This window comes from Montipora foliosa, chromosome 7 (assembly GCF_036669935.1).
Source record: "Montipora foliosa isolate CH-2021 chromosome 7, ASM3666993v2, whole genome shotgun sequence".
Taxonomy (NCBI): Eukaryota; Metazoa; Cnidaria; class Anthozoa; order Scleractinia; family Acroporidae; genus Montipora; species Montipora foliosa.
Genome location: NC_090875.1, coordinates 24187433 through 24200115, shown reverse-complemented (window position 1 = coordinate 24200115; position 12683 = coordinate 24187433). Strand labels below are relative to the sequence as shown.

The 12683-nt window shown below is 38.9% G+C and overlaps 1 protein-coding gene and 1 long non-coding RNA gene across 2 annotated transcripts; both read right to left on the bottom strand.

The window, feature by feature from the left end:
- Positions 1–3560: 3560 nt before the first annotated feature.
- Positions 3561–4874, bottom strand: LOC138010498 (uncharacterized). The gene is made up of 4 exons (XR_011124482.1): positions 4827–4874; positions 4068–4105; positions 3931–3976; positions 3561–3597 (listed from the first exon to the last, which is right to left on the bottom strand). It is a non-coding gene; the product is annotated as an uncharacterized lncRNA (long non-coding RNA).
- A 1112-nt stretch (positions 4875–5986) lies between these two features.
- On the bottom strand, positions 5987–9673 carry LOC138010038 (tropomyosin-like). The gene is made up of 9 exons (XM_068857004.1): positions 9568–9673; positions 7832–7944; positions 7444–7505; positions 7295–7346; positions 6892–6935; positions 6744–6795; positions 6342–6361; positions 6154–6199; positions 5987–6043 (listed from the first exon to the last, which is right to left on the bottom strand). Exons 1-9 carry the CDS (start codon positions 9671–9673, stop codon positions 5987–5989), a joined length of 552 nt encoding a protein of 183 aa, XP_068713105.1.
- Between the last annotated feature and the right edge of the window lie 3010 nt (positions 9674–12683).

The following is a 12683-nucleotide window of genomic DNA, read 5'->3' as shown; positions in this document are numbered from 1 at the left end:
AAAAAGGAATATAGTCTTTTCCTTGCAATTTCTTAAAATGCCAAAGTGTACTATGCAGATTTAAGTTTCTTCATTGTGTCTTCTGCATCCAAAGCAAAGAAAATTGAACAGTTTCATGAAGCATTTCTTCTTCTTCCTTTTTTGTGTTTGAATCTGAGGAAATTATATTTTTGAAACAATATTAAGTAACTCAATGCACTTGACACAATTCCATTTCCTTCAAAAAGTGAGTTTACTTTAATTAAATTGAATGTGGATTATATTAACCCATTGACTCCCAGGGGTTCCCCATTGACGAGTAAAATCGTCTGGCATTAGACAGAGTAAAATACCAAGTCTGGCCAGTTTAAGACGGTTTGGATGTCGAAGGGTTAATGGGCACATAGTTTTTCAGTGAGTGATTAAGATGAAATCATTGATTTGGATTCAAGCTTTGATCAAAGGTTCTGTGAACCGATGCATACATACATGTAGCAATCTGTTATTGTGGTGTGACTTGCATAGATTGTTGTGTACTTGTTCTCCACAGATTTGGGGTTAACAGATGCCCAGGGCCCAGTTGTTCAAAAGCCAATTAATGCTAATCCCGGATTAAAAGTTAACCAATGAGTTTATTTTTCTACTCACAAATGCTGTTCAACACTGAAATTTGGTAAAACTTTACTGTGATTTAATAGTATAATTCAATCTTGAGCAACAAAAATAAGTGAAGAAAACATGAAGCAAAAGTTTACGCTAATCCTGGATTAAGCTAATTGGCTTTTGAACGAGCGGCCAAGGTTATTAACCCTTTCACTCCCAAGAGTGACACTTATAGATTTTACTCTGTCTAACGCCAGACGATTTTACTCGTCAATGGGGAACCCCACAGGAGTGAAAGGATTAAATTAAAACGAGCCAAATGTTGCCCCCTCCAAATGGGTTGCAAATAAGATATAGGATGGTTTAATGCCAAAAATTATGGATGACAAACCATAGCCCCCCTGTTCACAACTCTTCAAAGTTTATAACCCTGTGGGACCTTAAAAGAACCCTCATGTCAATTTCCAAAGAGTAGGCATGTTTTTCCCATTGTTGTGGTCTCTCTACCATTTTATATCATTGTTGGAATTTTAAATGCTCTGATCGAGATACTAGTTACAACCAGCTACTCAACAATCACAGGAAAAATAAAGGTATGATGTGACATTACATGCCATTCTGTGCTTTAGAGTGGACGCAATCCGACAACTGATAAATGTGAGTTGTGGCAAATATGAGGTAACTCTCGTAGTTGTGTCGGGTCAGTCCAGGCCATTTTAAGCAAGTGCAGAGGATCAAGTTAAAGTGCTGTAACGGAAACCCTAATGGATTACTTACAGGATAAAAAAATTATACAAATAACCGTCTGCCTTCGCCCAATATCTTTAAGAATATCTTCAGTGTTAATTACTTCATACTGACCTCAAGATCTTGCAGAACATTTTTCAAATCAGCTAACTCACTATTGAAGAAAAAATTGAAAAATCAAATGGTGAGAACGGAGCTTTGTGGAACGTCATCTCAAAGAGCTTGTCCTTCTGGTTTGTTTTTGTGGTATTGCACTGTAAGTGCACTGCACACCATGTCACAGGGTCGCAATATTGTAAGGGTGTCTGTGGTGCCAATAGGCCCGCAGCATGTGCATCAATCACGGAAATAAACAGGTCTGTTGGAAGCGTGCTTGAGTTTAAACGAAATTAACCCCAAAATCGGCAAGAATTTGTGACGCGGATGAATTATATAGCAGCTGCTATTTCCAAAAAGATGGAATTAGCTGGTTATAAATAACCTCGTCAAGGGTATTAAATTTTTGACTTTGCAGAAACAATGGGCAATTGTGATCTTTGTGTTGAATGCACACATTTCTTGTCAAACTTTATAACACTTGAAAGCAAAAAGAACGCTATTTTCGCGCTTCAAAATTTGTTGTTTTCATGTCGCAAATTTTGTTGCTGATGGCAAAGTGTTTCATTCTCGATCGACCGTCCTGAAAACTACCTTCTGCTCTTCTCAAAAACTGTGTATCAATATATATTTACTTTGCATCAATACTTGTTTTGCAAAAAGCAGGCTAAGAAAATCTGTACCTTGCTTAGTTCGCATTTTTCAGCGTTAAAATAGAATTTCCGATCGTGTGTTTCTGGTATATTTTTGAGGTCTCCCATCCAGATACTGACCTCGCCGTACCCCTAGGGATTAACTTTAGTGAACTTTTGTGAACTTTTGTATTAGAAAGCCGAAAGCCGATTAACTTAATCCAGGATTAGCGTAAACTTTTGTTTCACGTTTTCAACTTTTTGGTGAAAGTTTCTTTTGCATACTTTTGTTTTTCAAGATCGACTTCTTCTAATGTAAGGCTTTGCTGAATATCAGCGTTGAACAGCATTTGGGATTAGAGAAATAAACTTCTTGGTAAATTTTTAACCTGGGATTAGCGTTAATCGGCTTTTGAACAACCGGGCCCTGGGGAAAAAGAAGTTGTAAGGGAACTTGAAAATGACCAACATGTCAGCCTCGAAGCCAAGCTTTCTCGATTCCCTTTTACTTTCTTCAATCTTTCTGGGTTTAGTATTGAACTTACGCATCTGTCCGGGTCATCTCGACCTTTGCCTAAAGAGGACGTAAAAAAAATGATGAATACAATATTCTACGACCAGGTTTGCTAAACATATTTTGTTTACGGAAAGGAAAGTAAAATGCTTATGGTGACAAGGATGGAAACAAATCGTTGAAATTTTGGGAACCCTCTTTTTTTCACCTTTTTCCTCCAAGCCTTATATTCCTCCCTCTTCTTCTCTTCCTTACTGAAATAAAAGAGGATAAGTTCAATTTTGTGTTGTAAACTTTCGAAAAGAATGAAAGAAACGTCATTTTAATTGAAAAGGTGGAGTGATGCAAAAAGAGAGATAAGACAACTTAAAGTAGCTGCTAACCTTTCCAGCTCCTTGATGTCTTCTTCCATTTTCTGTCGAAGGAAAAGGTCAAATCATGAATTACAATTTTCCCCATAGAGCTAAAGCAGAAATGTTTGAACTTTTATTTGATAGACATCTGGAATTCAAGACATCGCTACAAACAACCTTCAAATATATTAAAAGCTGATTTTAAAAAATGGATTTAACTCTTTTCACAAAATTAGCGGGATATTTTACTTACTTTGACAATGTCATCCCTTTCGTTGAAAAACCTTTCTAACATCCTACGGACAACAAACGAGATAAATGAAGAAAACAAAAATCCAAAACTGCAAACTTTTTTAACACTTGTGAGTAAAGCTAGCCCACCTTTCCAATCCTGTATACCATTCCTGCAAACGAAAAAGTACCTCGTCAGACACGGCATTGTAATAATAAAGCATTGTATTATTCCAGAAAGGAAAGAGAGGAGGGCTGCATTATGGAAAGTTGAGTCCATTAAATATTTTTCTTTTCTTTTTGTTAGAACGATTTTCTTTCACTTTTGTCGTCCGGAATGTGTCTATCTCCTTTCTTGGAAGACAGGTAGGGCAAAGAGTTCCACAAAATTTCATAAGTAACCTACTTGAAGGTCTCCCTGATCCTTGTCCAAAGCGTCAATCTTCAGAAACGAAAAACAATTTAAAACATCGTGATTACAGTGTTTGGCTCTCTGGAAAATCTGCAACCTTTGGCAAAAAAGTAACTAGGGAGCTTAAGCACGCGCGTTTTTGAGACGCGGACGGCAACCGGAAGTGAGCTGTTTTCCCTTTTAACTTGTCTTCACACAACCACATTAACATTGTTAAGTATCTTTTCTCCATTAGAGATGATTAGTATAAAAATGTGGGAGACACCACTGTCCTGGAACGCGAAATGTTCTCTTCCGGTTGCGGTCCGCGTCTCAAAAACGCGCGTGCTTAAGCTCCCTATTATTGTAGCAATCTGTAGTTACCTCCCTTTTCTCTTTATCCAGCTCCTTTTTAAGCTCTTGGACGTTTCTGTGAAGCAAAACATTGTCGGATTTGATGCACCATAAAATACACATTAACGAAATTTAGTACGCGATAATTGCCTATGTTTCTCACTGACCTTTCCAATACACAGTTTTCTTCCTCGACTTTAGCCACCTAAAGGAAAAGTTTGAGCATGCGTAATTGTTACATACACATGGGTCAGCGTTTTTCAGAGCATGCGGATTGTAATAAAGGCTGGGCATCTCGTGGTCGTTCTGTTGTGAAGCTTAACTTTATTTATACGGCGCACCGGTGGCTCAGTTGGTTGAGCATCGGGCTGTCATGCGTGGGGTCGCGGGTTCGAACCCCGGCCGGATCAACACTCAGGATCTTAAAATAACTGAGGAGGAAGTGCTGCCTTCGTAATTTCATCTGCAAACGGTTAGACTTTCAAGTCTTATCGGATAAGGACTATAAACCGTAGACCCCGTCTCACAAATACCTTCTATATTCATAAGTTCCCTGTGGGACGTTAAAGGACCCACACACTATTCGATAAGACGGTATAGGATGTAGTCCCTGGTGTGTGGCTGTTCTGTTCTCTTCAGCAGAAGTAACCGGCTTGGCAGTGATGTCTCTAAAAAGGCTTACGGTGTATGCGCCCACCTAAGCAGAAACAGCCATAAGCCAAAAAGGGACTTTGTCGAGTGCTGGAACATGTAGATAGATCATTGTAGATTTATTGAGTTCTCGCAAATACAACAGTAATGATCTAGTGCTACTTTTGGAAAAAAGATTTCGTTCTTAACTTTTCCCACGAAGCACTCAAACTTATAATGCAAGTTTGTCTTCACCGAGTTTTCCCTTACGCAAAATACTCTTTGGTTATACCAACCTGTTCTTTAGTTAATTCCATTACTTTCTTTGATTCTGTGATTTGTCTACAAGAAGAGGAAAATTTAACAGACTTAATTCTGATGAACGTGTTCGATCCTTATTTAAAGGACCAAAAAGATGTCTGTTGAAGGACTTTCTTATTTATATTCTAGCGATCTTCGTTGAAATTCATGTTACCTACCTTTCCAGCTCACGTTTTTCTCCAAATACGACCTAATTACCCAACAGAAAGAATAATATTTGTTAAATACTGATAAATCATTGAGGAGGCGGGAATCATTTTGTGCTGCCAGGTGAAATCGTAAACAAGGACAAAAGGGCAGTCTTTAGTTGCAATAAAATTAAAACACGTTGGTAGCCTCAAGGTCGGTTTTTGTAGTTAAGGATTTTTTAAAATAACGTCAAATTTGGCTTTTTGATCAAGGATGGTTTCGGATAACCGCGCACCGGTGGCTCAATTGGTTAAGCACAGGGCTGCCATGGAACTTATGAACATAGAAGGTATTTATGAGACAGGGCGTACGGTTTATAGTCCTCATCCGAGAAGACTTGAAAGTCTAACCGTTTGCAGATGAAATTACAAAGGCAGCACTTTCTCCTCAGTTATTTTAAGATCCTGAGTGTTGATCCGGCCGGGGTTCGAACCCGCGACCTCCGGCATGACAACCATGAGTTCGACTCCGGCCGGACCAACACTCAGGGTCTTAAAATAACTGAGGAGAAAGTGCTGCCTTTGTAATTACATCCGCAAATGATTCGACTTTCAATTCTCGGATATTAAAGGACTATAAACCGTAGGCCCCGTCTCACAACCCTTCAATGTTCATAAAATCTGAGGGACGTTAAAGATCCCACACACTAGTCGAAAACAGCAGGGCAGTGTAGTTCCCGGTGTTGTGGTCTGGCCTTCCTTTTAGCAATGTGGTCGGCTTGGCGTAATCTTCTGAATGGACTACTGATCGATGAGACCACATAACAGCAAAACAGACAGTGGTCAAATTGAAGGAGTCCAAGTGCTGAAACTGGTAAACTTAACTAAACTTTATTATACACATGACAAAGGATGTGAGGGGTGGCCAGGGGGTCGGCCTTTTTGAATCACGCGACTTACGGTCCTGCACCGCAGAATACATACTTGATTTATCAATAAAACGTGCACTAACTAACCTCAAACTTTTCATTCAACTCATCAACGCAAGCCTTAAGCTCGTCTCTCTGAAAATTTGTAAAACGGAGCATGTAATAAGTGATTCGACGTTGCAAACAAAATTTTAAACATCAAAATACCAAACAGAAGAGATGAAAACTCTTTTAAACTCTTTTACCTCGTGGCTTTCTTTGTCAAGATCAGCTTTTAAACGAGCAAAGGTTCTGAAAAGAAAAAAAATGTTATTAAAATCATTTCGAGTGCTATAATAGAAAAAGTGATCAAGTGATTGCAAGTTAGTTTATTTTCTGAATCATACTTCGCGATTAGAAAGAAGAGGAATGACAGAGTTGTGTTAATACATACCTTTCGAGTTCTTCTTTTTTCTGTAATATAAAAGTCAGAATCAGGGAAAAGAACAGTCTTTGCCTACTTATCATTTGCTCGCAGTTGAAAGAAAATGCTTATCGGTTATGCAACGGACGGTTTTAAACTTGGCGAATTTCGTCGTCAGCGGGCCATTCTTGTGACCGCACGCGCTCCGTAAACGCGTGGCATTAATATGTTTAATATTCCGATATTCCGCAACAGGTGAGTGGGTTCTACGATATTTCGTATGATGCGTGAAGCAATTTAAAACATCAATACATAGCCGTCGAATATGCTACCGACGTTGAATAAATTGACTTTACTTTACTTTACGGATGAGGAGGACAAAGAAGTCAACTACATGGATCTGTCGAGTCTCAGGCCTTGCATCTCACTTACCTTTTCGTTTTGTTCTTTCCTGGCTTCATCGGCCTTCAATTCTCTTAGCTCGCTAGTGGGAAATGAAACGAAGAAAATCATCACATTTGCACGAGTGAAGAGCACTGTTCGTTACTCGGAAATATGCCTGTGGATATTCAAAACTCACCGAGAACATTCGTCGTTCTTGGCTTGAAGTGATTTCAATTCCTCCTGTTAAAGGATTAAAGCTGAGAGTTTATTGAGGTAATAAATATGTTTGTGCAATTTTTGTTACGGTTCTTTCTTGTTGAACTGAATTCTTGAGATTAAAAATGAAGATATAACGAAGAAAATTCTGCCGGAAGATTCCCCGATAGTGTCATTTAAGTAAGTAGTTATTTCGCACACATTTAGGGCCTATTTTTCATTTCGTCTAGTCGTTGCAATTTTATAAGATTCAATAGTTTTTCTTTGCACTATTTAAGTAAATACAAAAGTGGGCATGACAAATAAAAAAGAAGAAAAATATATATACATGAGTGGGAAAAAAAGGGAAAGTGCGTGCATAGTGACCATTGAATACACCTAACCAATTTTTGCTCCTTTTCTTTGTTGATTTTCCTCTTATCTTCATACGTCTTACTGCAGAAATAAAAGCAAGGATTAAACTCGTCTAGTTTCCAGGAGAGATTTTAGCACGGTAACAATTACTTTTCGTTTGAAAATTTAAATTACTTACTTAGTCTCGCTGGTAACAGTCTTAAGCTCCTCTTCTTGAGCTTCAAGCTCCCTGTTTAATCTCTAGAGAAAGAGGAAAATTTAATCGCTGTTATTAGTCCTAAAACAGTTCCATAAAAGCTCCTCCACTGAACAGAGCAAAATTGTCATAACGATCGGAACCAGATTAAAATCCCTGATCATGATTTCAAATATTTATAGCCTTGCTTATTAATGAAAACGCGTTGAATCATTAAATAATTACTCAAACTGTTTTCCAGCCCTCTCCTCTTCCGTGTACTCAAGTATTCCCTGTCTGTACTCTTTTCAAAAACCTCATCCTCGAAGGTACTCACTCATTCAGTACCAGTTCTGGGAAACTATCTGGATAGTCTGGCACCATAACTTACCTCATTTTCTGCTTCTTGCACTCTTAGTTCCCTTAACAACTCGTTAACCGATCTTTGTCGTGGACGGATTCCTTGTCCTCTGCCTCGGCCACGACCTCGACCACGTCCACGGCCTTTGAGAAATTTTCAACAGAAGGAGTCTTTTTACTTTTTCAGTGACAAATGAAAGTTTGTATCTTTAGTTCCTTTTCTCAGTGAGGCATACTGGGCAAGAACATGTCATATATTGAAAATCAAGCTAACTTAACTTTTCTTATATTCTGTCTTGGCGTACCCCTCCCGTTCCGCATAGGTAAAAAGTCGTGCCCTTTCTCGCTTTAAATGGATATAACGTCCAAAATTTCGTGTTTTGTAAACTATTTATTTCAGATAGAGAACATGAATTAGTTTTGGCTAAAATTTATTGGACCTCACTGTTTACTCACTACTTCAATGCAGGATCACGAGGAAAATTCTCCTTTCCTGATTGGCTGCATGCATTATTTGTGCACTTAACTGGATTTAATTTTCGCACACGGCTTCGTCCACGAGTTGAAATTTTGTCGACAAGAATTCCAAAAAAGCTAAAGAGTTTAACTGACGGAACCAAAGTTTACAAAGACATTTAAGCTCGTGTGTATGTTGTTTAAAATACAAGAAATTAATTCTCCAAGAATGCTTTGTCCTGAGTGGCCTTAAAAGTTCATTTTAAGACGTCGATAGAAGAAACTGTAGCTAACTGTCAAGCTTCCTTCTTGTCAACTCTTCTTGATGGTGAGTGAACAGTAACTGCTTAAGTTTAGGACCGGAGGCCCTTTTTATCAGGTGAATGAAATTAGTCTTGTGGGTTTAACGTTAGCCTAAGGATGTGGTTTCTCGTTTATTTAAGTCTCAGGCTTTGGGTTTGGAGACGAAAGTAATTTTCTGGTCTGACTTGAGCTATCTTCTTCTTGAAGTTTATATTACATGACCAAGAAATTTGAAACGCGTGAAAACTTACATAATTACGCTTCTGCCGGACATTTAAACAGTTTCCTTACAAGAGACTCTAACTTGTATTATGTTTTTGGGTTTTTGGTAATCATTTCTATAGGCTTCTCCAGGCGTTTTTAACACCAATTTTATCAAATTTGCTGAGATTTAGACTATATGCAATACTTCCTCTTTTTCTCAATAATAAAACATGTATAGATATGTTGTTACTGATTTAAGAAATGAATGCTGTGATATTCCGACAGCTTATTTCGAACGCTTTCAATCTCTTGTATGATGTCCCATAGTTACATTTCTTCATTCCCGGTGCCAGCTTAAAAAGTGATTTTCTGTTTTTTTTATGTTTTTTACTTGAATTGCGCTCAGTAATCAACCTCGGGATGCAAAATAACCGTACCTCTCGAATGGCTAGAATCCATCGGTGTCGTTGCTTTAAAGTCTTCGCTATGTTTTCTCAATAATCTACTAACAAATGTACCGATTGTTTGGAAGTTTTATCCACCACACTCTGAGTGATCAGTATGCGATTGTGACGATAATGACGTCATATTTAGAAGTCAATCTTGTGTGCGCGTGCATTTTAATTTTGAAAAGTTGTTGGGACAGATCTAATTGCTTCTTTTTTTCTCAAAAGTGGAATCCTAAAGTTACCTTATAAAAATCCGTATTGAAGTCTTATTTCGCTTTGACTTAAAAATCTGAAACGTAGAAAGCAGTTTTTATTTACCCACGGAAATCATGACACGATGTGCTATTATTTAAACCTTGCTTCGCCCCGTCAAACATGCTCTCCTTTCTTTCATCATCACGCTTAAAATCAGCCCTCACTTTGAAATATTGGAGGAGGTGTGAGTTTTGGATTGTGTCCATATTATGAATTATGGTGGAGGTACGGTAAAACCCGCTTCTAAATATCCAAAAGAAGAGATCCTTCCCCGCCCCCCCCCCCCCCCCCCCCCCCGTCCCCCACAAAAAAGTCAAGTGCTGAAGTTAACAGCCAAAGCGCTTTGGCGATAACAAGAAAGATTCAGCTCCAGTTGCACCGAGAAGGGTTGTCCAAAAGGAGCATTAAAGCGTACGCGACAATGCCGAAAGGCATTTTGGTAAACTGCCAGTTTGAGTCAACGAATATATGACAGCAATGCTGTAGGTCTTCACTGGACGGTCGTGGCATCTTCACTACAAGTTGAATATATTTTATTGAATATCTCCCATACTACCTCGCGGCATTGTCGCGAACGCTCTTACGCTTCTTTTGGACAACCTTTCCCGAAACAGCTGTGTAAAAATCCCACCAATTCTGAAATTCATCCAATCAGATGCAAACGGTGGAAAAGCCCGGCGGTTGAAGGTAGGCCCTTTAACCTACGTACGTTCACGAGTCCGGAATCGAACCGGGGCCACCTTGGTGGGCGGCGCTCCATCGCTGCTCCTATATTGGATTCAAAATAAGGACAACAACGACAGTGCGACTGAAAACGCTTACTTTATTTCACTTCAAATAATTATATGTTATCTTTATTATCCATAACTGCGAGGATCATAGCTTCACTTGATTTCATATCCGTATTTCAATCTATGATTCATTTCATATATCATTTCATTGTTGATTCATTCATCACAGGAACATTAAAACCCACAAATGACCAGCTCCCAATGTCAGTGGCTTCAATGCTCAGTTGGTTAGAGCGTCGCACCGGTATCGAGAGGTCACGGGTTCAAATCCAGTTGAAGTCCTCAAAGTCTCACGTAATTCTTATATTTGCGTCCATATTGCGAGGATCCATAGCTTCACTTGATATCTTCATTATATTACCCTCTTTTTTTCACGCACTCCAATTTTTAGCGAAGCGTATACCTGTAACATGCACAGCCTAAAAAAGTATAGCGATTGTCTTCGTATGCTAAAATTTACTAATTTGGGTATATAAGTAACAGAAACAAATCATTTCTCGTAGTTTATCATCTTTTAGGGGATCGTCAAATCCTGGTGAATTTTCTTTTCGGCGTTTTTTAGTTCAAGACAAAGAATAAATTTTTGGAGAAAAAATTAAATGAACGAGTTCGCTTTTTTAGACTAAAATGTATCTGATACTTAGTGGACCTTTCAGTAAGCGCATACAAGATTACTTTTTTAGCGCATTTGCCAGAAGTTGATCGTTGTCAGCTAAAAGTTGGTAGACGAAAATTAGATAAATGACTTCAAATACAACAATAAAGGATACGGCTCTGATAATTTGAAATGCCTACTTTAAATTACCTCCGGAGGGCTAGTTGGATGCCATACTTTTAGCCTTTCTTTACCTTTTTTCTCTTATTTCTTTCGTTTGATATTGAAAATGACTCACACTTCCCGTTTCAATTGTCACCGAAACACCGAAACCTCAACAGATTTTCCTTTCTATGACGTAAAATACCATTCCCAGTGGATGCGTGCGCATCCTCCTTTCCATAGCCGCCTCTTAAACTGAGAGCCTCAAGTAAGAGAACCGGAAAAGGTTAGAAACTAGTGCAACCCGTTAGTTTATCGACTTGGTTATTCCTTGTTTTATTATCGAGTCTGTCGATTTTGTGCCTGAGTCATCAACTATTAGATCGAATATTTCAAGCCTGTGTTTTAAATCCGTGTGTTAAGGCTTTATTTTTAACTCGACGAATATGCAAATGAAATACCACAAGACCGCCCACTTTCCTGACATTTCACACCGTTCTATTAATCAGTTCCAAAGTTGCCGACTGGTTGTCTCCTTCAATTGTTTTTTCAGCGTATTATGTTTGTTTTGGAGTATTTATTTCACTGCTCATTGTCGTTAAAACCCAATTTAATATATCCAAAATGAAAATACGTACATCTTATTCGATGGTTTAACATATAAACGAAATGACGAGTGACATATTTTGCGTGTTCTCTTGATCAAATATGGTAAAATGGCTTGATAGTGGAATAATAAATGGTGTTACTGCCGTGTAGTGGTCAGCGCAAATATGTCTAGAAATGGCTACCCTTGAAATGCAAGTAATTAGATAGAGCGAGTTTCAATCGAGTTTTGTAAAACCAAAACCAAAGTAATTACTTTGGCCAATCAAAAAGGACGGAGACAATCCAGTAAACCAATCCAAACTCGATGTTATTACACGTAGCCGACACAAAACGCGGGAAAATGTGCACGCGCGAGCCACGAATGGTTTTGGTTTCACTTGTGATTGGTGGAAAAAATGGCGCGAGAACTTTGAACCAATCACTAAGTGAAGTAATGCAAAACCAAAGCAATTCGTTGATTACTTTCGACACTGAATTGAAAACCGCTCTAAGCGTAACGAAAAGTTAGCGCGCCGAACTCTAGCAACCAGGGTCACCATGTTGTTTTCGTAGCCAACAAACTTATTTTTGTGAGAAAGAAAATTCATTTTATTCATGATTCACTTCGGTTTGGGCGACAGTCTTCATAATCCCATACTCTTCTTTAAATAGACCAATTCCAAAATTTCATTCGGCCTCATTTTCAAAGCGAGTCTTGGCGTGGAGACTGTCACGTGATGTTCTTTTCAAAAGTAAAACTCATTACCATAAGAGGAAATTCCGCACTTTGGCGCGCTCTCAAACCGAAGCAAGAACCGAAACTTGCACTGTCTCTATCCAACCAGGTGCATAAGACGGGTGCAAACGACATACTGCTGCGGGTATACTTGCGACTACTAGCCTCCTGGGGGAGCAGGGGTGGCGCTGTGGTGAGAACACTCGTCTTCCACCAGTGTGGCCCTGGTTTGATTCCCAGAGTCGGTGGGTGGGTTGAGTCCGTTGGTTCTCAATTCCGGTTTTCCCCTCTTTCCCCTCGGGCCACATTGGTGGGAGGTGAGTGCTCTCACCACTGCACCATCC